Here is a 24,928-nt window from a genome sequence, read left to right on the forward strand (position 1 = left end):
TTGTTCTAATTCAGAACAGAACCAGTCTGTAGGTATTTGGTGCTAAAAGTCAAGTCAGATTTATTTTAGTCGATGCGTGTTAGAGCAAAAATATTTTTCAAATAATTTCACGGATTAGGAAAAGACGAAAAATTGATTCAGAGATGAATACATGAATTACACAATACAGTGTTCCATTCTAGGGAACTTCATGCCCTTTGCAAGCTGCATGAAAAGGATTTTAATATTGGTCATGGTGGTAAAACAAGAAACCTTGAATTAGCTCGTTTACTAATTCCAGTACTGAGGTAACTTCTTTTTATACAGCAGAACTAAATTGTGGACACGAATTTTATAAATGCAGATGTGTTATCTACCGAGTTCTTAATAAAACACGGACAGCCTCTAGCAGTAGAAGACTACATTGGTCCTTTGCTCAGACAGATGTTTCCTAATTCCAAAATTGCAGAAAATATGCATGTGCAAGAACAAAATCATCTAATATTGTTAGGTGTTTAGGAGAAGATACTTCACTTAAAAATTGCAGAAGCCATGAAATTTGGGCTGTTTAATATTGCAACAGACAGGAGTAGTGATGGTAAAAAACAGTTGTACCCAATCTTTGTAAGAGATTTTGACAACAAAAGACAAATTCAGAGTGCTCTTCTTTCATTACCAGATTTAACAGTAGATTCCACTGGAGAAAACATTTTATTTATTTGCTTGATAATGCTTTGAATAAAGTTTAAGTTGGCATAATTGTATGGGGTTTTAAGCTGATACTGCATCAGTGATGACTGGAATTCATAAAGGAGTTGCATTCTATATTTTGAAAAATGTCTCCATCATTGTACATATCAGGTTGTCTCTATCATATGATGCATGATGTTGCAGGAAAAGCTGCTGATAAATTAGAAGAACTCTTGAAGTATCAAGTTGGCACTCCACTCTTACCTGACAATGTACTTCATATGGATAGAGTTGATTTTTTCATCTTATTTCCCAGCTAAAAGACTCAATAACTGTAAGATATAAATTTCCTTTTCTTTGTCATGTTGTGAAAGGAATATTGGTTCTTTACCATTCTGATGCTGACTGTGAGAGATTGTTCACAAAAATAAAACTGAATTCAGATCCAGGCTCTCTAACCCAGCACTTATTGCTTACTGGTGCGCAAAACATTCATAATCTCAGCTGTACAAAGTGTTTTGAAATGTAATATGAGTTAGTTGCTTTTTAAAGCTCAAAGTATTATATACGAAAACTTGAAGCAGTAATTGATGTTAAAATTCCAGAGGGATAAATAAACCATTTTGTACATATGCTCATTGAATTTTTATCATGTTATATGTGGATTACTCTTTTTCTGCTCGGATTACTCTTTTTGTCCGCTTGGATTACACTTTTTCCTCACCAGGGGTTGGCATGTATGTTGACATTATAATAACGTTGATATTTCTCATGGAGTGAAAAAAAATGTGTCCAGGTAAAATATCTGATTGATGCCAAATGTCCAATTTTCATGAGATGTATTTACTTTATTACCTAAACGCAATAGTTAAGAGGTAGTCTTTAATATCAATCTCCCTGGGAATCTTGGACTGCAAGTTTTGTGGATTTTTTTATTACAATCTTTAAATTTGTTTCTCAACTACTTCCTGCATTCTCTTACTTACATTCACTCAAATCTGGTTTATCCAAAATATGTGTAATTGTGAATTTGAGTTGTATATCCACCAATTTATAGTCTTTACATCCATGCGTGCAGTCAGGACATGCTCAGCCTTTTCAGTAAAGTCAATAAAGAAATTGTGAATATAACTTATTACCATTGAAAACTATATTCTGAACTTTTTTGTTCACATAGAACAATATGTCATCAGAAGGAGACAAGTCACAAAGGAATATTGTTGGCGTTAGGTGTTGTAACATGTGGTGCACTTCACCAGATGCAAATCACCAAACACATCAAATTTATTTGTGTTCCTAATACTACTTCCAAGGTTATTTCACTGATTGAGAAATGACAAAGCTATGTTCTGATCAACATTCATGTTCTCTTTGAATATGGTATTAAATTTAACTGCTGCGCTCTTAAACTTGGCATCAGTTTACATATATAAGCATATAGGCATTATTTCCACAAAGGCAAAGTGACATTGATGTGTGGCAACAATAGCTGTGTTGCGCAAGCCATTTTTGACACCAGTGGAGCAACACTGGTCACAATTTTAGTTAAAGACATGGCAAGTACATGTAAATTTTGTTGCTTATTTGTCATACTGTCCTTACACTAAACTGATGCATTCATCATCTGGTAAACATTGTAGTTACCAAAAAGTTATGTTTTAATAATGAACATTGAGAATTGTAACAATTACAAGTAATACCAGTTCATTAAAAGTCTTACCATCCTATAAAAAGGACCTTTCATTATTTCTAACTCGGTAGTTAGTCTAGTTACTCTTGTTCTTTACCCATAACAGATTATTACAAAATTGACTTTGTTGTTATGTCCCTTTCTCTTCATTTCTATAATTCTTCATGGATTAATCAGCCTTCTTATTAGCTGCTGGCAGTTGTTGGATCAAACACCATTTACTTTCACAAATTTTAATATTGCAAACACTGGATATTTTTTGTTATTCTTTTGCATTGATGTAGCTTTGTACTTTTAATATTGACACTGCTAATTCCTAAGATAATGACAAGGCAGGATTAACTGAGGTAAACAAATAATCTTTCTGCAGAAAAGCTGGATTTTTGCCCATGATTAACAGAAGTTAAAGCTCATTTTAGATTTTAATTCCTTGTTTGTATACAATACTTGTACACCCTTTCACTGAAAGCTTTAATACCCAGAACATAGGATTGGTGTGTTTGTGTGTGGTCTCTCTCAGACATGTACCCATTCGCATCAGCTCTCCATCTAGTGCTTATTTATTTGTGGATTATTTTGCTAATTGAAACTGTTTATAATTTGTTTATTCCAAATGGTTATTAGTGATGTTACCATCTAAAATATAACATGAGTTTATGGCAGTGTATTTGGTGAAGCAACTATGTCTTAAATTTGGTATAGGGACACTCCATTTTAGTGGTTGCGTTCTATTTCAGCCGTGGTTTTCTATTGAAAATTGTCTCAGCTGCTGAGAAAGATGTGAGCTCTTACAATGTAAGGCACTGACAGCAATTCAAAACAATTCTTTTAGTAGGTCAGGATTGGATGGTTCATTTGAAACTTGTAGTAATGATGATATTTTGTGGTGGGTATTATACAGTGATAGATTCACTTGTGACAGTCTAAAAAGGACAAGCCCCTTCACCTATCATGGTGTCATCTTTTTCAGGCAATTTAAATTTAAAAAATATTAATATCTAGTGGACTGAAGTGGTTAGAGCGTCTGCCTCGGTTGTGGGAGGTCGCAATTTTGAACCCGGCCGAGTTATACCAGAGACTTAAAAAAGCGTTACTAGCAGCTGCCTTGCTTGGCACTGAGCATTAAGAGGTTAGTGTTAGGACTGGTCAGGATACTGTGACTGGGTGAGACATCATGCTACATGTCTGCGGCATGATGCCCCAGTGCTAGACATCACTATAAACTGCCACACTGCAGACATCGCAGCATATGACTGAAAAATTGTTAATGCTGTGTTAAAAATCCAAATCATATATGCATGTATGCACACAATTCCTAGTGTTATATGTAAAAGTTAATCATATAGATAGAGATATATAAAAATAAAAATTGTACAAAATTGAGATGTATGAGAATAATGTATTTCTTCCATTTACACTCCAGTTTTACAAAGACACCTTGGAGACCAGTGAAGAATCCTCAGAAGTCAAGAAAGCGGAAAAGGAAGAGAGTTCAGCTCAAGGAGAGTCATTTGAAACAGCAGAGGAGAAATCTTCTGAAGACATTGCCAGATCTGAAACCACTGAGGGGGAGGAGGGTGAAAAAGTAACAGAAACAGGTATTTCAGAATTGGAAAATTTTGTTAATTTAATTCCATTTTTGTTGTGGAATTTGGAAAACATTAAAATCGCTCAAGTTGTTTAACTGTTCCCCAATTTGTATACGTATCAAGTTGACATCCATAAGAGCTTGTTCTCACTCGAATAAAACAAATCGCTGACATTTTGTTCCTTTAAAATTTTCAAATTAACAGTAAGTTGGGTACCTTGTAATTCTGATATGAAAGTACCGCTTAGATCTTTTTGTCTCAAAGCCATGATGATGAAGATAATAACAAGAGCAACAAAAATATCATAAATGATTATTATTTAAGGGAAAAGTTATTAAAGGTAAAGACCACCTCAACGCACAAGTCGACCTGATGAAAATGTTAGAGTATTCCCTGTACCTCAGTATGAATTAGAAGATCATTTATTCTGAAAACAATAATAATTCATGCAGTGACGATCCTTACTTTTTATTCATCAGTACGAAGAACTCTGTGCAGTTAGTAAACTAGTATTATGTAGACCCATCAGAAGACGGGTTGTTTGAACAGCTGATAAACTTCTTCAGATTAATTTGTGTATTTGTGGTCCAACAGTCCATACAAATAGTGTTCATTTAACTGACATTTTATTCTGTCATCATTATCATTTATCTGCAACAATAAGTCTTGATTACTGCTGGAGTCAGTATTTTGTCTTTGAAAAATATGACTCTTTGCCTAGATATTTTCATTATCCATTCAACTGCAGATAATACTGAAAATCAGAATCAAAATTTGTATATAATAAACACAGTATTGCATGAGATTTACTTGTGTTATCTCGTTTAGAGGCAAACAGTTCTCAGATTTCACTTTTACAATTTTTAATTTAGGACAGTGTTATTTTTAGGCATTGCTTTTTCTGTATTATAGAGCTAGATGAAGATGAAACTTCTGAAGAGGCAAAGGAAGAAGGGGTTGATAGCAAAGGGTCTGAGACTAAAGGATTGCTAACTACAGGTGCCACTAGAAGGAAAAAACCGAAAAAGAAAGTCTCATGGGCAGAGGAAGCAAGAATGGAGGAAGTTTTCTATTTTGAGCTGGATGAAACTGAGAGGGGTAAACAAAACAAAACTATTCTTATTGTTTGTTGGACTGATATACATTCTTGCATGCACGATTCAATAAAGTAAATCCAAAAGGCTGGATGATTTTTTTGTTAAAATCATATACATGATTTTTCTGGTGTTAATAATGATAAATTACTGTTGTAATTATTGCACTCAAAATAAAACCCCAAAGGTAATGTAAATAAAGCTTGATCAAAGTAAAGATAAAACGAACATAAATACATAAAATGATTCACATCAGCACTGACAAATCATATCCTATTTTGTTTTGTATTATATTGCAGAAAATGTGAATAGACCAAAGGATTTTGATCAGATGAAGAAGAGAGACATTCTAATGGATAGAAGGGTATTGAATATCATTTTTTGTTTGCTTTGAAGATTTATTGTTTAGCCTTATTTTAAGCAGATACAACAATCCCTCATTATAATGCCAGTCATGGGAGCCATATAGTATACCACCGTATAGTGAGTGCATTATTCATATAATTTTATTATAATTGAATGAAATGGGATCCATAACCATTCATACTGTATAACCAGAATTGTATTTTAATGAAGCACCTTATGGTGAGGGAGTCATGCATATTTGTATCACTTTTCTGGCAGTACCAGCTGAGACATTAACAGTTACAATTTGAGTTCAAGTTTTTTATAGGATATAAAACTTGTACAACATTTGTTGGCTGTATTCAGCTGAAACGTGGGTACAGTTTTAAACTGTGCTTTAAGCTTGTACCCTGACAGCTAGGATTCCTGTCTTGTTATTGTTGTACCCTGATAACTAGGATTCCTGTCTTGCCTCAGTAGCATTGTTATTGTTGTACCCTGATAAGATAGGATTCCTGTCTTACCTCAGTAGCATTGTTATTGTTGTACCTTGATAAGCCAGAATTCCTGTCTTGCCTCAGTAGCATTGTTATTATTGTACCCTGATAAGATAGGATTCCTGTCTTTGCCTCAGTAGCATTGTTATTATTGTACCCTGATAACATTGGAGATAATGAAACATAACTCTGAATAATTTTTTTGTGGAAAATGATAGTACTTTGTTTTTAGGAAATGATTTCTTATTAGTACAGTAGACTCATTAATTTTGCCAGTCAATGATTGGTGGCACAGGATAATTCGCAGTCTCTCAAACCTTGGGTTTTTTATTATTGTTTTATGGAGCTTTCATAAGCAACACAGCTTAAATATCCATGAACTAGTGTTCTTTCTTTAAAATTTTAATAATCACCAGATAATTGAAGATTTTGCTAATTGGCAGAACCTTTGGTCCCGAGGGCTACCAGTTATCGAGTCTACTGCTAACATAAAGAATTAATATAGTCTTACAGGAGCTTGATGATATAAATTGGTGTTATTCTTTTTCTGAACTTAATTTGTCTTTCTGTTTTAGGCAATGGAATCAGCCAAAAGACAAGTGAATGATAAAATGGTGGAAACAGTACCGGTAAGAATAATTATGCAAGAACTATCAGGGATGTCGATTGTATTCTTCATATCTGAAATTGATGTAAATACTGTTTTATTCATAGACATGTTGTCATGGAGGTATTTGTCCCTTCATGTTTATGGCATAGTGACCACTGTTTCCAAAATATTATTTTTAAGATCTTTCACATGAAAAAATTCATGTACAAAGTCAGAAAGAATGAAAAAAAAATGTCAGCATATTGGCCAACAGTAAAGTACAAGTCTAAATCGCTATCAAGAATGTTTTGTAGAAGCATGTGGAGACCAAATTTACAGTGTGTTTTTAACCTGTATAAACCCAGATACCAGACTTAACTTTAAATAGTAAACAAATATTGACCAGTCTGTAAAGATGATCATACACCTTTCCCAAACCATGAATTTAAGGACTCGACAAATAATGATCAATCTGTGAATTTGATAAGGCACCCTTCCCAGTCAATGAATTGAAAGTAATCAACAAATAATATATAATACTATGTAAAGATAATAATACACTTTTCCCAAGCCATGAATTTAAGTACCTGACAAATAATGATCAGTCAGTGAAAATAATGTCACCCATCCCAGTCTTTGAATTTAAGTTCTTAGGAAAATGTTATCTTCTGCAAATCCACAAAAATAAATGCCCATGAAAATAAATACACAATACAAACTTTTTTCTTTTTTTTTTACAGTGGTACAAGCCATTTGCTATTGCTGGTATAAAGCAAGCAGTAGAACCAGGATGTCAGAGTCTGGAAAAGGACATACAGCGGACTCGTGAACAGAGTGTTCTCCAGGTGCTGTTTTTCTCAAAGTAAGTAAATTTTTACAGTGATTTTATTGGCTGGAGATGCTAGATAATTGTATGTGTATCATTAACCTGTCCACTTCTACTTTCATCAGTATGCAATGGAAAGCTAAACTTGGGCCTGGGGAAATAGTGAAGTGAGATGAAAAGAAGGTACTCCAAATTTTGTTGCACTAGATAGTGCTGCAAGTGGTGACTGAGATTTAATAATAATAATAATGAAAATGAAGCATACAAATTCAACCTTTTTAGCCACAGAAAAGTATAATTTATATCAGTTATGAAAAATGTTGAAAGAATAAATTTGTTTTAAACAAGCCTAGCATCCTGTTGATATCATGTACAATATGATGTCATATCAATGACGTCGACATTTTTTTAATGGATTAGGTCAACAAGCCATAAGGTAGCAAGCAATGTTGTTTGGGGGGGGGGGCCAGACTGTTATATGCAAATTCTCAATGCAGATATTATGTGTGCAGTCGATGATTATTTTTATATTAAGTACCCAACTAAAATCAGGATAGCCTCGTGTCTGAGCGCTTATTTTGTTCTTTTGATTTAAATCAAACAGTATATTTCCTGATTGGCTGGTGTATTATTTGCATTTTATGGGTAAATACCATATCCTTGCAAGAAGTTTCAGTTGTGAAATTTTGAACCCTATGTGCGAAAGTAGCCTTTGGGCATATAGAAAATGGTAAATGATTATGTTAACTTTATATTCAGGGGCCCCAGATGGCCATTTGCTGCCATCTCACCTCTGTCCATGTGGGTTTTTAGTCTCAAGCTCGGCTAGTGTGGGGATGTGAGAAAGCTTATCCGTAGCTTTCCATGTGTCCACGGGTCTTTCTGGGCCTTTCCCAGGTTCAGCCTCATCCAGTTACAATGGCTGCCAAATATAACCAATCATGTAATGAAAAAGGGCATGAAACCCACAGCAACCTTTATATTCAGATAAGTGTGTAATAGGATTTATATTGGATCAGAGCATGTTTCAGAAAAAGCATATTCTTTATGTGATAGAGAAATTTTACAAATTATATTTTTAATTATAAATATTCCTGAGGGCCCTGAGTGGTCTAAAGCACTCTCCATTATGGATCACTGCCATCTCACCTCTGCGTGTGTTCGAGTCTTGGTCTTGCTAGTAGCTTCTCGTGGGTCAGTGGTTCTTTCGGGGTTTTCCCCCGGTTCTTCCTCCATTTATACTGGCCGCCGTGTATAGCCTATTTTGTGCTGAAAAATGGATTTAAACCCCATAATAACAATAACAATAAATATTCCTGTTATTGTTATGTTTTATATATTGTCTTACACTTTTTGGACCATAATTTAAGTGAAGCACAGTTAAACATTTGCAATAATTGCTGACAAACTTGCAGCAATTTTTTTTTCTTCAGTGCTTTCAAAAGTCTTGACACCACAGCTGAATGGATATTGTGTGCACAGACCTTAAAGGACACACATTTCTGTTGCATAAGATTTTTGCACTCTGCGTTTTGTTTCTTTACCCAACACAAATCGTTGCCACTAAAAATGTCAGATAAAAGTGATTGTTGAATTACTGATTTAATTGAATCACTTTTAAGAATCATTCCCATTTGTGACATTATATTGAAACAAAATATTCCAATCATTCTAGAATTATAGAATTGTTAGAAATTTTAAAGGAAATTCTTCCTTCCATTTTATAAGGATGAAATTATGGAAAGTCTAACTTTTCTCAAAATCAGGTTTGAGTACAAGTTTTCTGTTTGGACACTGAAGAACAGTACTTAAGCACCAATATGACAGACTAGTATATAGAATATAGTTTATAGTTTAAAAACTATGGAAATACTAGCCAGTAGATTAGACTGTAAAGAGGTGAAAAATGGCACCAGAGATGAAAAGGAAATCTATGATGCACATAAATCATGAGGAAAACGAATTCCCGATGGTCTGCCTAGATTTGGAAAAATTTACTATAGTTCTGACAAGTATCTTGAAGGGTTGGCATCTCTGTCAAATAAGGGTAAATGATACTAGACTGCTGTTATTTATTATCTTTACATGTTGTAAATAGTACAGTTTATAAATTCTCTATATTTTATCTTGAGAGTGTTTGACAGCTATTTAGATAAAGGATCTCACAGGAGTACTCATTCCATACATCATTCCTGAAACTATTTCTGTATCTGTAAAGTCTTGGCAAGCAATGATTCAATATGCTTTGTATGTGCACCTCACATGAGCACAGATCAAAGATTCTGTTACTTAGTTGCTGTTGTATTTGTAGAAAACTATTATGGGCTGTTCCATTTCAACTTACATGGTACCCAGGGAAGGCAGTTTTAAAAAAAATATATGCCAGGGTATTTTGATTTCACAGAGTTCATATTAAAATGATAAGAAAATTCCAAATTGCATCTATGGGTGAGCACTCCACTTTAAAAGTGCCTTCCCTGGGTTCTATGTATGTTTTAATGGAATTATCAGTATTTCATTTTCCTCTCCTTGTACAATCTATTTCCCTTAAAGCATAATTATGAGAAATAGTTGCACACAAGGGAAGACTATCTTTGAAACATTTCCCGGTATACTAATATGTGCACTACTGGCATTTTAGAACTGTTTTCAAAATGAATGAACCTGATCAAATACATATGTGCAACAGTGTGTTCACAAAGAGACAACAGTTCTTATTTTTATGTAAGCCTTAAATAAATCAGATAATAAAACATTAATGGTGATGTAGGAAAGAGGCTAAACTACATATACTTACCTCTCATTGCTGTGGACAACCAGGTGCTTATTTTCAATTGAACATGTAGTTGTCCACAATACTTGGGAACCAATAGTTTGGTCTATTCCCAGAATATCTGTATAGTTTACCAGATGACAATACAGAACATTTTAATGCAGTATACAATGCAAAATGAGTGTAATTTTTAAATTTTGTTCACCTGGAATGATGGAACCTAGGTAAAAAGCCAATAGTTGTGGATTCGTTACCTACACCAAAATCCAGAATGGGTTAGATACTTCTGTATGTCCTTGGGAAAGGTTGTCAACTTCCATTTCCTCTACATGATGTATACAATAATGGGCTCAAAGTGCAGTTAAATACCATTAAAACAAACAAACATCAAATGTAACAAACACAATGATTAGACTCATTTATCAGATGATAGAACGTAACAGTTTTTCTTAATATGCTGCTAAAAAAGTTGAAGTTTCATAAATTATTGGCAGTGCAGACACTTCACATACAATTCTCCTACCTCATCATCTGACATGAAATTTACAGTCTGATTCAAATTGAGATTGGCTTATAAATCTGATAGGCAGCGATATTTTGATACATATTTTAGAAAGTGAAAAACACTGTTTGGAAGATATTGTTAATAATGATAAATCTTTCTAACAAAATGCAACACTTTATCTGATGGGCTTCTAAAATAAGTGTACCTAGAACTCAAAAAGTCAGCAGAACATGAACTTTTATTGGTGCCTGTCAGACCTCTATTTGTCAGAAATCTCAATTTTAATCAGATTGCACATTTTCTGATGGAGAGACAAGTGTATTATGCATTAGATAAATCATGCTGTCATCTATTTTTAGAATACCAGACAGTCCTGCAGAACCAGATTTGGAGCATGTGGAACCAGCAGAGCCCAAAATCATTGCACTGGAAGATGTAAGCAGGATTTAATCTAATACTAGAAATAATTCTGGGCAATATTTAAGAGTTAATTTGCTTTTTCTGAGTTTATCAGTTGCTGAATCTCACACAGCTATGTGAGTTGGTAGCTGACAGTTTATGCCATGATAAACTCAGAAATAACAACATTAAACTCTAATAATTTACAGTTCATTATACTTGTATTAATTCTTTTATTTTTAGTTTGTTTTATTAAAGATATTTCCTGTCAGTTTTAAAACCTTATGTAAGCATATGAGTTCCTGTTGAGGGGTTCTGCCACAGAGTTGTTTTTAGAACAGGGGATTCTCTATCATTAACATTATAGCTATGTCATCAAACAAGCAATTCCAACTAGTGGTAGATAATATAAGGTTTTCAACATTCAACACAACGGTCTTATTATTTTATCTAAATTGGCACATGTTATGAGTAGAAGCTCAATATTCAAAGCAAAGGATGTGTTGTTTTGTTGGACATGCAAATGACTCATGGATTTGATGCTTTTGTAGAAGAGTTCAATGTGACTATGCCAATTCACTATTCTAGACTTACAAGTAACCAATTTTCATTTCTTTGAATCCATTTTTGTGTTCATTAACAAGCTATGCTATATACAGGGGCTACTTATAAATGAAATTAAGACTATAAGTAAATCGTTTTAGTAATGAGGGTCCAAGAATCAAATGAAGTAAGACATCAACATTGATTATTTATGATGGGGGATGGACAGGATCTATATCCCACCCCCCACATGGTAATTATAAGGGTTGCCGTTTTACATTTTGGGACTATAATGTTAGTGTTTGATTCCTGCTCCTCCCAATCCCTACATCCATTTATCTGTAGTTTTAATTTGTTTGTAATGGGTCACAGTGAAATACCACGATCTAATGTTTATGCAACATCAGCTTCTCGTGGGTCAGTGGTTCTTCCCGGGGTTTTCCCTTGTTCTTCCTCCGCCATTAATACTGGCTGCCATGCATAGCCTATCTTGTGCTGAAAAATGGCGTTAAACCCCACAACAACAACATTTCCCTTCAGATTTATATCAAAATTAGTTAAAGAAAAGAATTTTTTTTAAAAAAATATGTTATTTGATTCTGTCAAATTTTTTTTTAAAAAATATGTTATTTGATTCTGTCAATCAGTTTATTTACTTTTTAGATTATGATATAAACCCACCAATATTTATATTTCATTTTAAAAGGCATGCAATGTGTATGCCCTCCATTTCATTGTTTTGCATTAGTTCCTCTGTATTATAGAAGTTGGTTTTAAGTAGGTCTCTGTACAGTTTATACAGAAATAAATGCACCATGGCCTGAGCATACGGTTATAGTCTGACCAATGGAAATTTACCTACATTTAGCAACTAATTTAATTGCAGTTATAAAACTGTAAAATGTTGCTTTTAATACATTTTGCCTGCTAATCAGCATGGCATATTTAAGGGAACCTGTTTATAACAAACTTGGATTTAAGGAACCTCTAGATATAATGAAGCATTGATTTCAGTCCACGTTATACAGAGTATTGAAGGTATTGATGACAGATCAAATAAAATTCATGTAAATTCATTCCACTGCCATATTCACTCCTCTATAATCCATTTACAGCTGTGAATAGTGTAGACTCGGGTCCCATATTCTTCAGTCTCTTTTAGTAAGAAAACTTGAGCTCACAACCAACCCCAAAATCAGATGCGATTCCTTGGGTATACCTACATAATCAAAATTTGGCAGTCCAGTAGAAGGATCGAAGTTAAGAAAAGTCTGAAAGTTCTGTGATTATAGCTTTATTTTAATTAAACTTGCAGGCTGTTAAAGGTTTTGGACTTTCAGCATGAGTTCCTCAGTCACAAAATTCTGAGAATAAGAAACCTGATCTGCCATCACACAATGCATATGCAGATTAGGGTCTACACTGTTATATCCCACCTCAATAGGAATTCTTATGTCTGTCCCAGCCAACCATCTTTTCATCCATCACAGAATCTTGTGAACACAGCTACTCCCATGGATGTTATTCAGATTGTCATGAAACTTGTTAAGTATTATGGTCATCATAAGATGTATATGTAGATAATTCTCCTTGTTCCTGTAATTTTTATAAGAGTTATCGCCTGTTGTCTTGCAGTTTATCGATTGCTCTGTAACTTGGTACATTATATGGTCATTATCAGAAGATGCTCGTATTCTTAAGTCTTTGCGTTGCTTTGATTTTTGCAAGTGATACTGCCTTTTTTTATACTTGTGACTCAATGCACCATGTGACGTTGTTTTATGAATACAACTACATTTTTTACTTGTGACTCAATGCACCATGTGACATTGTTTTATGAATACAACTACTTTTTTTTACTTGTGACTCAATGCACCATGTGACATTGTTTTATGAATACAACTACTTTTTTTTGCTTGTGACTCAATGCACCATGTGACAGTGGTTTATGAATACAACTACTTTTTTTTACTTGTGACTCAATGCACCATGTGACAGTGGTTTATGAATACAACTACTTTTTTTTACTTGTGACTCAATGCACCATGTGACAGTGGTTTATGAATACAACTACTTTTTTTTACTTGTGACTCAATGCACCATGTGATAGTGGTTTATGAATACAACTACTTTTACTGTTTTAGTGAATAGCTGTGAACTTGGTACATATTATTGTCATCAACACAAGGATATACATGTTGACTAATCATTGCACTCACTATTTTATGCCTTGTTTTTACAACATTCTCATCTCAGTCATATGGTTAGGGTGGGATGTGATTCCAAATTTTTAATGCTTACATTCTTATTTGATACTGGTAGGGGTTAATATCTAAAAATTGTAAGGGGGGATTTGTGGCAAAAACATGGCTCATACTCAGAACCTTCCTAACTCTGGAGTGGTGGTCTGTCATTTGAGCTATCCACGCTAATGACCCTAACTGGTTGATGCAGCTTTTACCCAGATGCAGAAAGTCAGCTAACAATATATAATTGGAAAATTACTGTGAATGCAGAGAGAAACAAATGTGGAAACAACTTCATTCCTATCAAAGTTGTCTTAACTGTAGGTGCCACTGTATCATAGGTGCCGTATGGTTTTTGCCATTTTTCTAAGTTACTGACTTTATGCTTTTATTCGCAGACAACTGGTGAAGAGGAATACACGTATGACTACAACGAGCATCCGGGACCAAACCTGTGTAATCCACCATCGAACCTGAGTCCTAGTCCAGCTAATGCTGGGGGTTACAACCTTCCACCAGAAATTGCTAATCTGCTCAGTTCAATACAGCAGCATGGACCACCAGATACTACCAACCCAGTACTAGCTAGTGTGCAAAATATACTGACTTCCTTAATGGTGAGTAAGAGTAGTGTGGAATTGTATGGCATGTATAGATCAACCAGTGACAATGTAGTCTGACTTTTTTGTGAGAATAGTAATAAACAAATCATTCTAATCCAAGATGACCAGTCTTACCAATTAGCGTAGCATTTTCTATAAAATGAAAGATCTCTTTTTTTATATTCTAACACTTTTTTTGAGAGCAGGTTTCGATTGATAGTGAACAGTTAACAAAAAGTGAGTGAAAGATAGTGCAGTTATTTGAGTTTGAATTCGAACATATCATATAGTGAAATTTGGATTTGTGTTAGACCATTGGTTAACCACATTCCTTCAGTCACAGAGATGCTTAGCACCCCAAACATTGTTTCCATTTTAATTTGCATTTGTGTTAGACCATTGGAGAACCATATTGCTTCAGTCATAGAGATGCTTAGCACCCCAAACATTGTTTCCATTTAATGTGAGAATTTTGCATTTTTCTGAAAGATAACTACATTTTTTTTTAACATCAAGTTCTTGATTTTCATCAGTAATGCTGCTTTTCCCTGCACTAGTTAAGCCGACTAGATAATCAGAACATGGTCATACGGTGCAAATATCAAGATCACCAGCTAAGAAATATGTCGCATCTTATTTGATGATGATCTCTGAACTGTGAGACATTTACATTCTCAGTCATTTTTGTGTCAATGAATTGTGGCAGCTCAGTGCAACATAAGCATGCCGGACTTGCAACTGAAAGGGTGAAGGTTTTAATCCTTCCATTAGATGAGCCTGATTTGGCTGCCATGGTGTGTTCTGGAGGAGACACTTTATATTTTTTTTTAATGTTTTGAAAAGAATTTGCTTTTAATTATCAGCCTTCTTTTTATTTTACTATTGCCTTAATACATTATCATGAATCAGAACAGTTTAATGAAAGTTGTTCAAAACAAACTGATATTTCAGATATTTTTGGGGCAATTATTTTGATGTGGATTAGCAAATTATCATGATTCAATAACTAAAAGTACGTAACATCTGCATTTACTCAACAACAAAAAATTCTTTTAACAGGGAGGCAGTTCTGAGCAGGAATCGCGTGAGGCTTACAACCAGCTTCAACGGATGCTTGAACCTTTCAATCAGCAAATGTTAGGTAATCATTACATTTGATGTGATCAAACCAGTTCAGCTCCTGTGACACTGTACATTTGTGAACATACTAGCTGATACAGGTTATCGTTGTTATTTAATTTTTTTCATTTGTAATAATGGACTGGTTTTATGATTGACCATGCAAGAATAAGGTTTACACATAGTTTGATAAGTCAAACATTTGCCAGAGCACTCAGATAAAATGGACTTTCAAATCCTTGGTTTAAACAACTCCCTTGTGCTCCAGCAAACATTTGAATATAATAAACCTTGTATCATTTCTCTACTGTAAGGTTATTTAGTATTAGAGCAAGAGTTAGTACATATACTTATTTATGACTAGAGTCCAACTACAAACAACATAAACCCTGATCTGTGGTAGCATACTGCAGTGTCAGATCAGGGTCTGAGTTATTTGTTCTACTGATTACTTTTAACAAATGATTCCAGTTACAAACTGCAGACCCAGATCTGCTGGTGCATTATGTGACTGTAGCTCTGGTTCTGGTCAGTTTGCAGTTGGACTCTACTTATAAGCGAGTATATCTGGCATATACTACTTGATAACATTTTGTAGATTATGGTCACTTCAAGGTCTGGCTTCTTGTCTAATCTCAGTCTATGTGGACAGGTCCTGGGCCATGTAAACTGATTGCTGTATATAACTTTGGTTCTATATGGACTAGTGCTTTATATATTTTACTTCTTTGTTTCATTTTTATTTTATTTTTTAAAAAAGTGTTAGGAAAATCAGTCATCAGTTGAATGAGAGTCAAACTTATCAAAACAAGTTTTTTAAGCCTTGGCAGAGGCAAACAGTATAATGACATTCTTTCACTTATAAGCAGTTTAATCACCTGGGCTTACAGGAAGGTGGGATGAGTTTGCCAGTTTTACATTATTAATCATTAAGTAGGCCCAGCAACATGCATTCTTCCCCTACTTTGGATTTTTTTCTTCCTAAAAACATTGAATTTTAGGTAGCTTTGTCCAAGACCACCTCAATACCCACCCATGTTCACTAACTTAGCCGGATGGATTCCGTTGGTTTAACATAAGAAAAATATCGAGTAGTCTTGTTGGGGGGTGGGGGTGTTGTTGCTATTTATTCTAAATAAAAACTACTCCTTCTGGACAAAACCATCATAAAATGTTTTAGTGAGGAGGTGGTCCAAAAATCTCGCATTGCAGATCGGTACATGGGGTTGCATATCAAAAGTTTTATGTCTTCATGTTAAATCTTTATCCTACAGGTCCTCCTATGCAGGAGGGTGGAATGCCCCCAAGGGGTCCAGGTCCTATGGGACATGGGGGCCCAGTAGGATTGCTGGGACAGGCCCCTCCAGGCTTTCATCCTATCAGAAATATGGGGCCAAGGTTCCCTCCAAATGGTAAGACCCAAGCACTTGAACTATACTAATATTTAAAAAGCTTTTAACATTTGAGTACATGCTTGATATTTGAAATTTCAAGCAGCATTTTTTTAAATGCAATAAAGTAATAGCAGAGATTGTTTTATGTTTATTGATTTTAGCTCATAATATAAAACAAAATAATTTTTGTGTTATTTAAATTTTATTTTAAAAGTAAAAGTTTTCTTTTGAGAATGTAATGTGATTAAGAAACTTTAAGACACAAAGATGCAGGTTTTAATTCGAGTCTTTTACCCGTTTATTTTTTTATGATTGAACCAATTATGTTTATATCATTAAAACAAATCATATATGAGTTCATTTTTGTGCATAATGTTTGAATAAAAATTATTCCTTTGGAAAGAATTTTTGTAAAATTATGGTAAGAGGTAACATAGCATGACATGGTATAAGGATTCAGAGATTATATTGAGTTCTTACAAATCTGCAGTAGCCTGCTTAGTTAAATGGTGAACTGTTAGGTTATGTAAGCCAGGTGAACAATATCAGGCCCACTTGTGACTCTTTTACTGATAGATTTTTCACCTACCTTATCATTCACTTTTAGCAATAATGTACTTGTTGTCATGTGCTGTTTCATTGGCAGTCTTAGTCTGTAAATTTTGAAACAATAAAGTTTGGAGGATTTTGAATGTTGTCATCTTTAAGCTTTTGAAAATATGCTGTAACTGAAGGAATTAATAATGTTTAATATTTTATAACAATAATGTATATATGACCCACAAGTAAAATACAGTGGTGTCATAACACCATGTAAAAGTTATTTGTCACAATGTCCTGACACCATAACATCAGTGCAAACAGCTTTTGGCTTGTAATATCACTTGACTTGCTTTAAATAAATGGTATATCTATTGTACACACACTTGTGTAAAATAATGTCTCTAATTTTATTCCATTATTTACAGGTCCAGGTCCAGGTCAAGGACCCGGTCCAGGTCCAGGCCCGAGGATGGGTCCTGGTCCAGGGGATGAGGGCTGGGGAGAAAACATGATGGGAGGCCCTAGACCAGGTCACATGGGGCCAGGCAGGGGTGGCCCACCACGACAGGCCTTCCGAGGTCGAATGCCAGGCCCAGGACCCCGTGGGCCTGGTGGTCCACCATTGAGAGGCAGAGGTGGCTTCAGACAAGGTTTGTATGCAGCTGATTTCATGTCTGAAAATATCCAGATTAATCCAGAATATCAGCATCATGTTTTTTTTTTTATTTGTGCATTGAACTACCCAATAGAAATACAGCAAGGATACTCGAGATGCCCCTGCTGAAATACTAATAAAATATTGTGGCCATTTTCAAAATTATTACCACTACTCCTCCTAGATGGGAAGTCATATCAGCATTGGGTTTTCACCAAATGTTTTATCATGTCTAGTTGGTAGTGACTGAAAAAAGTGCCCATCTAACATCTAGTATAGCCACCCTCACAGCCATCTCTAAAACCTTGTTATTGCAACTCCTAAGTGTAAAGTCACATCGGCTTGAGATTTTCACATGAGGGTTCCTTTTGATATCTAGTTGATCCTAAATGAAAATGGTGCCAAATCACTATTTCTCCTGAATGGATTATAATATCAGCATGGGGTTTTCACCAAATTTTTTTTCAATGGTGTCTATTTTGAAATCTTGTCACTTAAGATTATCAGAAATGGTTTCTGCAGCTAGCAATTAAAAAGCAGAAATTGCATTTTCTTAAATTCCTGGAACTAGTTTGGGACAGTAGAGTGTCATCCCCATCAAAGGACTCATGTTTAACTATTTTGGGACAGTAGAGTGTCAGCCCCATCAAAGGACCCATGTTTAACTATTTTGGGACAGTAGAGTGTCAGCCCCATCAAAGGACCCATGTTTAACTATTTTGGGACAGTAGAGTGTCAGCCCAATCAAAGGACTCGTATTTAACTATTTTGGGACAGTAGAGTGTCAGCCCAATCAAAGGACTCATGTTTAACTATTTGGGGACAGTAGAGAGTCAACCCCTTCAAAGGACTCATGTTCAACTATTTTGGGACAGTAGAGTGTCAGCCCAATCAAAGGACTCGTGTTTAACTATTTGGGGACAGTAGAGAGTCAGCCCCATCAAAGGACTCCTGTTCAACTATTTCACTGGCAATAGCTTTTATTATTGACCAGCATTTTTTATTTAAGGCATTTCATTATTTGTTTTAACTGTTACTTTGGATTGAAATCGTGCACATAAAAATAATCATCAAACAAATTTGTACTTGTTACTAAGAAAGCATGCCTAAAAGTGCAGGAAAATACATATTAGATACAAATCACTTTTCCATACTTCTAAATCATATGGACTAATGGAGCATTTCCAGAGGTGGAGAAGTTGTTGAGGCAATCAATGCTCAAATCAAAATTTTTGCAAAAAGGTACAGATATTTGAAATTTTACTGTAATAACCCTTATGAAAATTTTCATTATGGCTGTTGCTTAGACTCCATCTCATTCATTAATGTCATCTTTAGAAGCAAGTTCAGTTCTGATATTTTTAGGAAAAAAACAATATTCAAGGCTTTTGTTAAGGAAGTAAACAAAAATATCAGATGTTAATGTTTCTGTTATGTTTAACTTTGATTTCTTCTTAATATCAGGTATTATTTGCCGACATTTTGCTGCTGGAGACTGTAAACGTGGCAACTCTTGTGGATTTCTGCACCCAGGTGTCAATGGTCCACCTTTGGGAGCCAATGGTCCCCCTCATCCGAGAATGAATGGACCAAGGATGGACAGGCCACCTAGAATGGATGGACCTCCCCCTAGAATGGATGGACCACCAAATCCACGGTAGCAATAAATTTTGTCCACATTATGGGGCAAAAAAAAAATACAGCCAGAGATTCGAAGGCACATCTGTGTAATATCATTGAAATGCAGATGACAGCTTGATCTGCATTTGCATGCCAAAATTCAGTGCAATGGATCAATTGCCATAGGAGGCAAACAGATTGTGACAGTGTGTATATTTTGCAATAGGTGCAAAGTCTACTTCTGTGTTCACTCAGTAAAGCTCGTGAGACCCTAAAACCACACCAGTGTTGTCAATTCAGAATTGTCTTCAAGACACTGAAACAAACTAGAACAATATAGAGGATTGACCTCTTTCTAATCCCTGTATGTTACAGGACAAGAAAAATGGAAGCCATAATATGGGCACCAAGACAGTGGAAGTGAGATGTACATGATTGTTATGAGTTGAAGCTGTGTATTGTGTGAACATGTTAAACTGGAACAGTGCACTTAACGTGTATGTGTATGAAGCTTTGAAAGGAGAGCATACATGATACTTGTGTTTCATTAATAGCATTAACATTTCAATCATTATCATTTGCTTGCATGCAAATTCTTCCTTATTGTTGTCATCCTCATCTTCCTCATCTTCATCCTACACTTTCTACATGTTAATCATTACAGACAGATGAACTGCAACCATGTACAATGTGGCTTATTTATAATAAAGATAAATTTAGCTCAGCTCTGCCTGAAAGAAAGTACTGAATGTATTTTGTCATATTTATAAAAAGAAAATTACTTTATTTGGACGATACTTTACCCCCAGGTGTTTATAATTCGTATAGTTAGTATGGTTTTTTTAACCCATCTTGGTGGATGCTTGACACTCTGGCATCTATATGACATACATTTGTCCCTACCCTGTATTAAGGTTAATGTTAAAGTTTTAGATAGGCTCATTGTTAAAGTTCTTACTTTCAAGCTTAATAAAAGGCTGGTTCAACAAAAACAAATTAAGTGGGTCTTTTGTTAGATAACTGGACATTAAGTACCCTTTGATTAGAATAAATGCAAAGCACAGAATCAATCCTGAAACGCTGCTGGAAGGCTATTCGTTACTATTGCAGTTCACGATTTATAACAAAAAAAGCAACGGTAGAATGATCTTCAATTATTTATTTTTTTCCAGCTTCACTTTTTTAATTTTTTTTTGGTACTTTATTTTAGCTCACTCTTCCTGCTTAATTTTATAAATATGGGCATTTGATTGTCTAGTCTTCTAGTTTCTGATTGCTTTGAATTTTTGTCATATTTTGAGGTCCAAATATTTGCATCTGCATGAAGCTAAAGGTATCTGCAATTGAATCCTATAATGTTAAACCTTTGCAATCTTGTGACCAAAGTTTGAGCTTTTGTAGAAGATGATAGCCTTTAACAGGATTTGGGTGAGATGGTATGGAAGCTGTATGCTATCCAGCAGGGCTGTACTTGGGTGGGCATTGAGATATCAGATATCAAAATTAAACTTCTTTTTACCCATAGTTTTTGATGTTTCATTGTTAGCTTAAATTTCTGATCACCAATGATTTCATTATTGATAATTATGCATATTTGGAGTGTATGGTGCCAACAAATTGAAGCAAGCATTTCATTTGATTTTGTATTTTCATTCTGCAGTGAGCCATTGTTGTAAAATGTCTAGAGGGTTGTGTGTGTCTGTTTCCATTTGGATTTCTTGTGTACGCGTGTTATGACTTGGATTTATGGCACAACCAGTTGTGCCAAGTTGGAGAAAGCAAAGTGGATGAGAGATTATTTCTCTGTGATATCCAGTACTCTTATAATGATGTGTACACTGTATTCCATGTAATGGAACAAGAAATATTATCATGTTTTTGCATCAGAGAGAATTCTGTACAGGTATGTGTGCTCATTTTGATAAAATTTACAACTTTTCTGCCAGAAGTAAATTATTTTTCTATAATTGCTCATGCTGTGTTCTTTATTGTGTCATACATCAAAATGTATATATAAGAGTTTAATGGCATGTCAGAACATAGTTCGAAAATCGTAAATATAAAGCGTTGCCAAAAATACTTTAAGGTAAATTGTGCAAAATAAATGTATACATGAGGTGCGTACTACAACATAAAGGTAAAAATTAGTAAAGTTCTATAAAAGGCATTAAAAAGGATAATGGTAACAATGTTATGTAGATGATGATAATATGACATTTATGTCTATAAGCATAATGGCCATGTGTAAATAAAATCGTATATCACACTGAGATAATATGTGCAACCATCTTACGATGATAATTTCATTGAAAAACGTAAAACCATTGCAGTAATGAGATATCTTCATTAGAATCATAAACTTGGACACAAGTAATGTCTGGATAAATGGGGAATACAGGTGAACAATTATGAGCTGTTCAAATCTGCAGTTTGGGACATGCCTGTTGTTTTGAGAAATGGGTATTCTGGGTGAACGAGATTTTGCATTAATGAGATTTTACTAGATGTTAGTTCATTGGCTTTGTAATGGCAAAACTAACATGAAAAACTTTGTCAGTAGCTTCCCATGGGTCAGTGTTTCTTTCCAGGTTTCCTTGGGTAGTCCTTCACCAGATATACTGGCCATCATGTATAGCTGCCTATCATGTGCTGAAAAATGGTGTTAAACCCCACAAAACCAAAAACTAATCAATTCGTTTTCTGTATTTCATACTTATTGAATGCTCATACAAGATCCTCAATGTATACAACCTTCTTATTGCTCATGAGCAATGTTTCTAATTGAACATAGATGCAATTAACATCTCTTGTATAATTTTTTGGTTGAAGTTTGGATGATTAATCTGTTATGTTATTGAAGAGTTTTGCGAATACGAGGTATCATTTATTTTATTGGGTTCATATCACTGGTTACAAAATTGTTCAGGGAAATAATGAAAGATGTTTTTAGCTTTCCATTATGAATACCTTAGTTAAACTGTGGTTAAGTGCAGTTCAAAATGATACAATCAAACCTACCATAATTTTCACCTGTATTCAGCAGTCATGTCTTGTACAGCAATGTTTGAAAAGACCTGTGATGGAAATTTTGTACATGCCCCCTTTTTTTTTCTTTGTAAAGATGGTTCTAGGTCTGATGTGTGTCAGACTAGTTAAAATTTTGAAGTAGGAGGTACAAGAGTATGTATTACAGAATATTTATCACCACAACAAATGTGTTTGATCATATCGTGTCCCTCTGTACCTTGATCTGTCAAGGTAAGTTTTGCGTTTATAAGATCAGTTCTTGAAGCACTATGGTAGAGCATTTGTGTTCCATTAACACAATTTCTTGTTGGACCCATTTTATAGACTAGTTTGCCAAAAATTTCTTAAGCACAGTCACATTCGTTTTATTTTGATGAACTATTCCCATTACAAAATAAAGCTGACATAATTAAAAAAGACTACTACTACTTCTATACTACTATATTCACTAAGAAGATAAGTCCAAATGCAAGCTGCACAGACCCAGATTTGCCACTGCACAGTGCTCCAGCATATTGAGCAAACTTTCCAGTGCAAGTGCCGCATACACAAATTTACACCTTGTCGCAGGCTGCATAGTTCATTAAGTAATATAATTAATATTTGAAATAGCAAAAACAAAAGGTTTTTTCTAAATAACATCTAATTAATTTTCAGTTGTTAATATGTTGTTAATATTTGAAAACTTAAACTTCAAAAGAAGCACATTTATTTAATAAACAGAGTAACATAAACAGAGTCAGTGCAAATGATGACTTGTTCCTAGGCCGCATGAAAACCCTTGGCGAGCCGCATGCAGCCCGCAGGTCGTAGTTTGCCCTCCCCTGACTATTAACAATAGGTGCATAACAAAGGGCCCCACTTACTACACTTAAATGGAGGTGTATTAAACAATAGCAAGCACAAATTTAACATATTCAAGCTTCACATATAATTGGATTGAATCCAACATTTCTGGCAATGTTAGGGTACAAAAAGCCAACATTCCAGAAACAGGACTAATGATACTAAAGATATTGCATCCATACTCGTGAAAAATATTGGTCTGAACAAATTCTTTTCTCAGATCTCATCAGTATAAATTTGCAAAACAAATATGATTGTAATCCACCAATCTTACATAAAGTAATGCTATATAAATGTTAAAGTGTAGGGAAAAGGGCCTTAAGCACTACAAATCTTGCTATAAATCATGGGCCTTAAGAACTTTAAATCAAGATAAAAAATGTAGGGGAATGGGGGTTAAATACTATATATGCTGTAAAGTGTAGAAGAATTAAACTTGTGTACTACAAATCATGATATAAAGTGTAGGGGAATGGGCCTTAACTAGGACAACCCAAGCTATAAATCATGGTCTTTATTACAAATCATGTTATAAAATGTTGGGGAAAGGGCCTTAAGTACAACAACCCAAGCTATAAATCATGGTCTTTAAGTACTAAAAATCATGTTATAAAGTATAGGAGAATGGGCCTTAAGTAGGATAGCCCATGCTATAAATCATGGTCTTTAAGGTCTACAAATCATGCTATATAGTGTTGGGGAACTGACCTCAAGTACAATAACCAATGCCATAAATCATGGTCTTTACTGCAAATCGTTTTATAAAGTGATGGGGAATGGGCCTTAAGTAGGATAGCCTGTGCTATAAATCATGGTCTTTACTACAAATCATGTTATAAAGTGTAGGGGAATGGGCCTTAAGTAGGACAACCCATGCTCATCACTACAAATCTTGTTATAAATTGTAGGGGAATGGGCCTTAAGTAGGACAACTCATGCTATAAATCATGGTCTTTGCTACAAATCGTGTTATAAAGTGATGGGGAATGGGCCTTAAGTAGGATAGCCCATGCTATAAATCATGGTCTTTAAGGTCTACAGATCATGCTATAAAATGGGGAATGGACCTTAACTAAGACAACCCAAGCTATAAATCATGGGCTTTGTTACAAATCTTGTTATAAAGTGTATGGGAAAGGGCCTTAAGTACAACAACCCAAGCTATAAATCATGGTCTTTAAGTACTACAAATCATGTTTTGAAGTGTATGGGAAATGGGCCTTGAGTACTAAAAATCATGAGCCCTAAGTACTACAAATAATGCTATAAATTGTGCACCTTAAATATTACAAATCATGCTATCAATTATGGGCTTTGAGCGATTTAAAGTGTTGGGGAATGAGCCTTAAGTACTCCA

General features: G+C 34.7%; 1 protein-coding gene across 4 annotated transcripts in view; it reads left to right on the top strand.

Annotated features, from left to right (window-relative positions):
* The window catches only part of LOC149778764 (serine/threonine-protein phosphatase 1 regulatory subunit 10-like), a 62,048-nt gene extending 40,378 nt beyond the window's left edge, over positions 1-21,670 (top strand). For all 4 annotated transcript variants that reach the window (XM_089939514.1, XM_089939516.1, XM_089939512.1 and 1 more), the window contains 11 exons: positions 3,783-3,957; positions 4,861-5,046; positions 5,342-5,406; positions 6,460-6,513; positions 7,214-7,335; positions 10,937-11,012; positions 14,164-14,382; positions 15,427-15,508; positions 16,761-16,898; positions 17,849-18,073; positions 19,543-21,670. In XM_089939514.1, coding sequence (XP_089795640.1) covers positions 3,783-3,957; positions 4,861-5,046; positions 5,342-5,406; positions 6,460-6,513; positions 7,214-7,335; positions 10,937-11,012; positions 14,164-14,382; positions 15,427-15,508; positions 16,761-16,898; positions 17,849-18,073; positions 19,543-19,739 — 1,539 coding nt within the window. In that variant the 3' untranslated portion in view covers positions 19,740-21,670. The remainder of the gene's footprint in view (positions 1-3,782; positions 3,958-4,860; positions 5,047-5,341; positions 5,407-6,459; positions 6,514-7,213; positions 7,336-10,936; positions 11,013-14,163; positions 14,383-15,426; positions 15,509-16,760; positions 16,899-17,848; positions 18,074-19,542) is intronic.
* The last annotated feature ends 3,258 nt before the right edge of the window (positions 21,671-24,928 follow it).

The sequence above is a fragment of the Sinohyriopsis cumingii genome, chromosome 17 (assembly GCF_028554795.1).
Source record: "Sinohyriopsis cumingii isolate HCF-2022 chromosome 17, ASM2855479v2, whole genome shotgun sequence".
NCBI lineage: Eukaryota > Metazoa > Mollusca > Bivalvia > Unionida > Unionidae > Sinohyriopsis > Sinohyriopsis cumingii.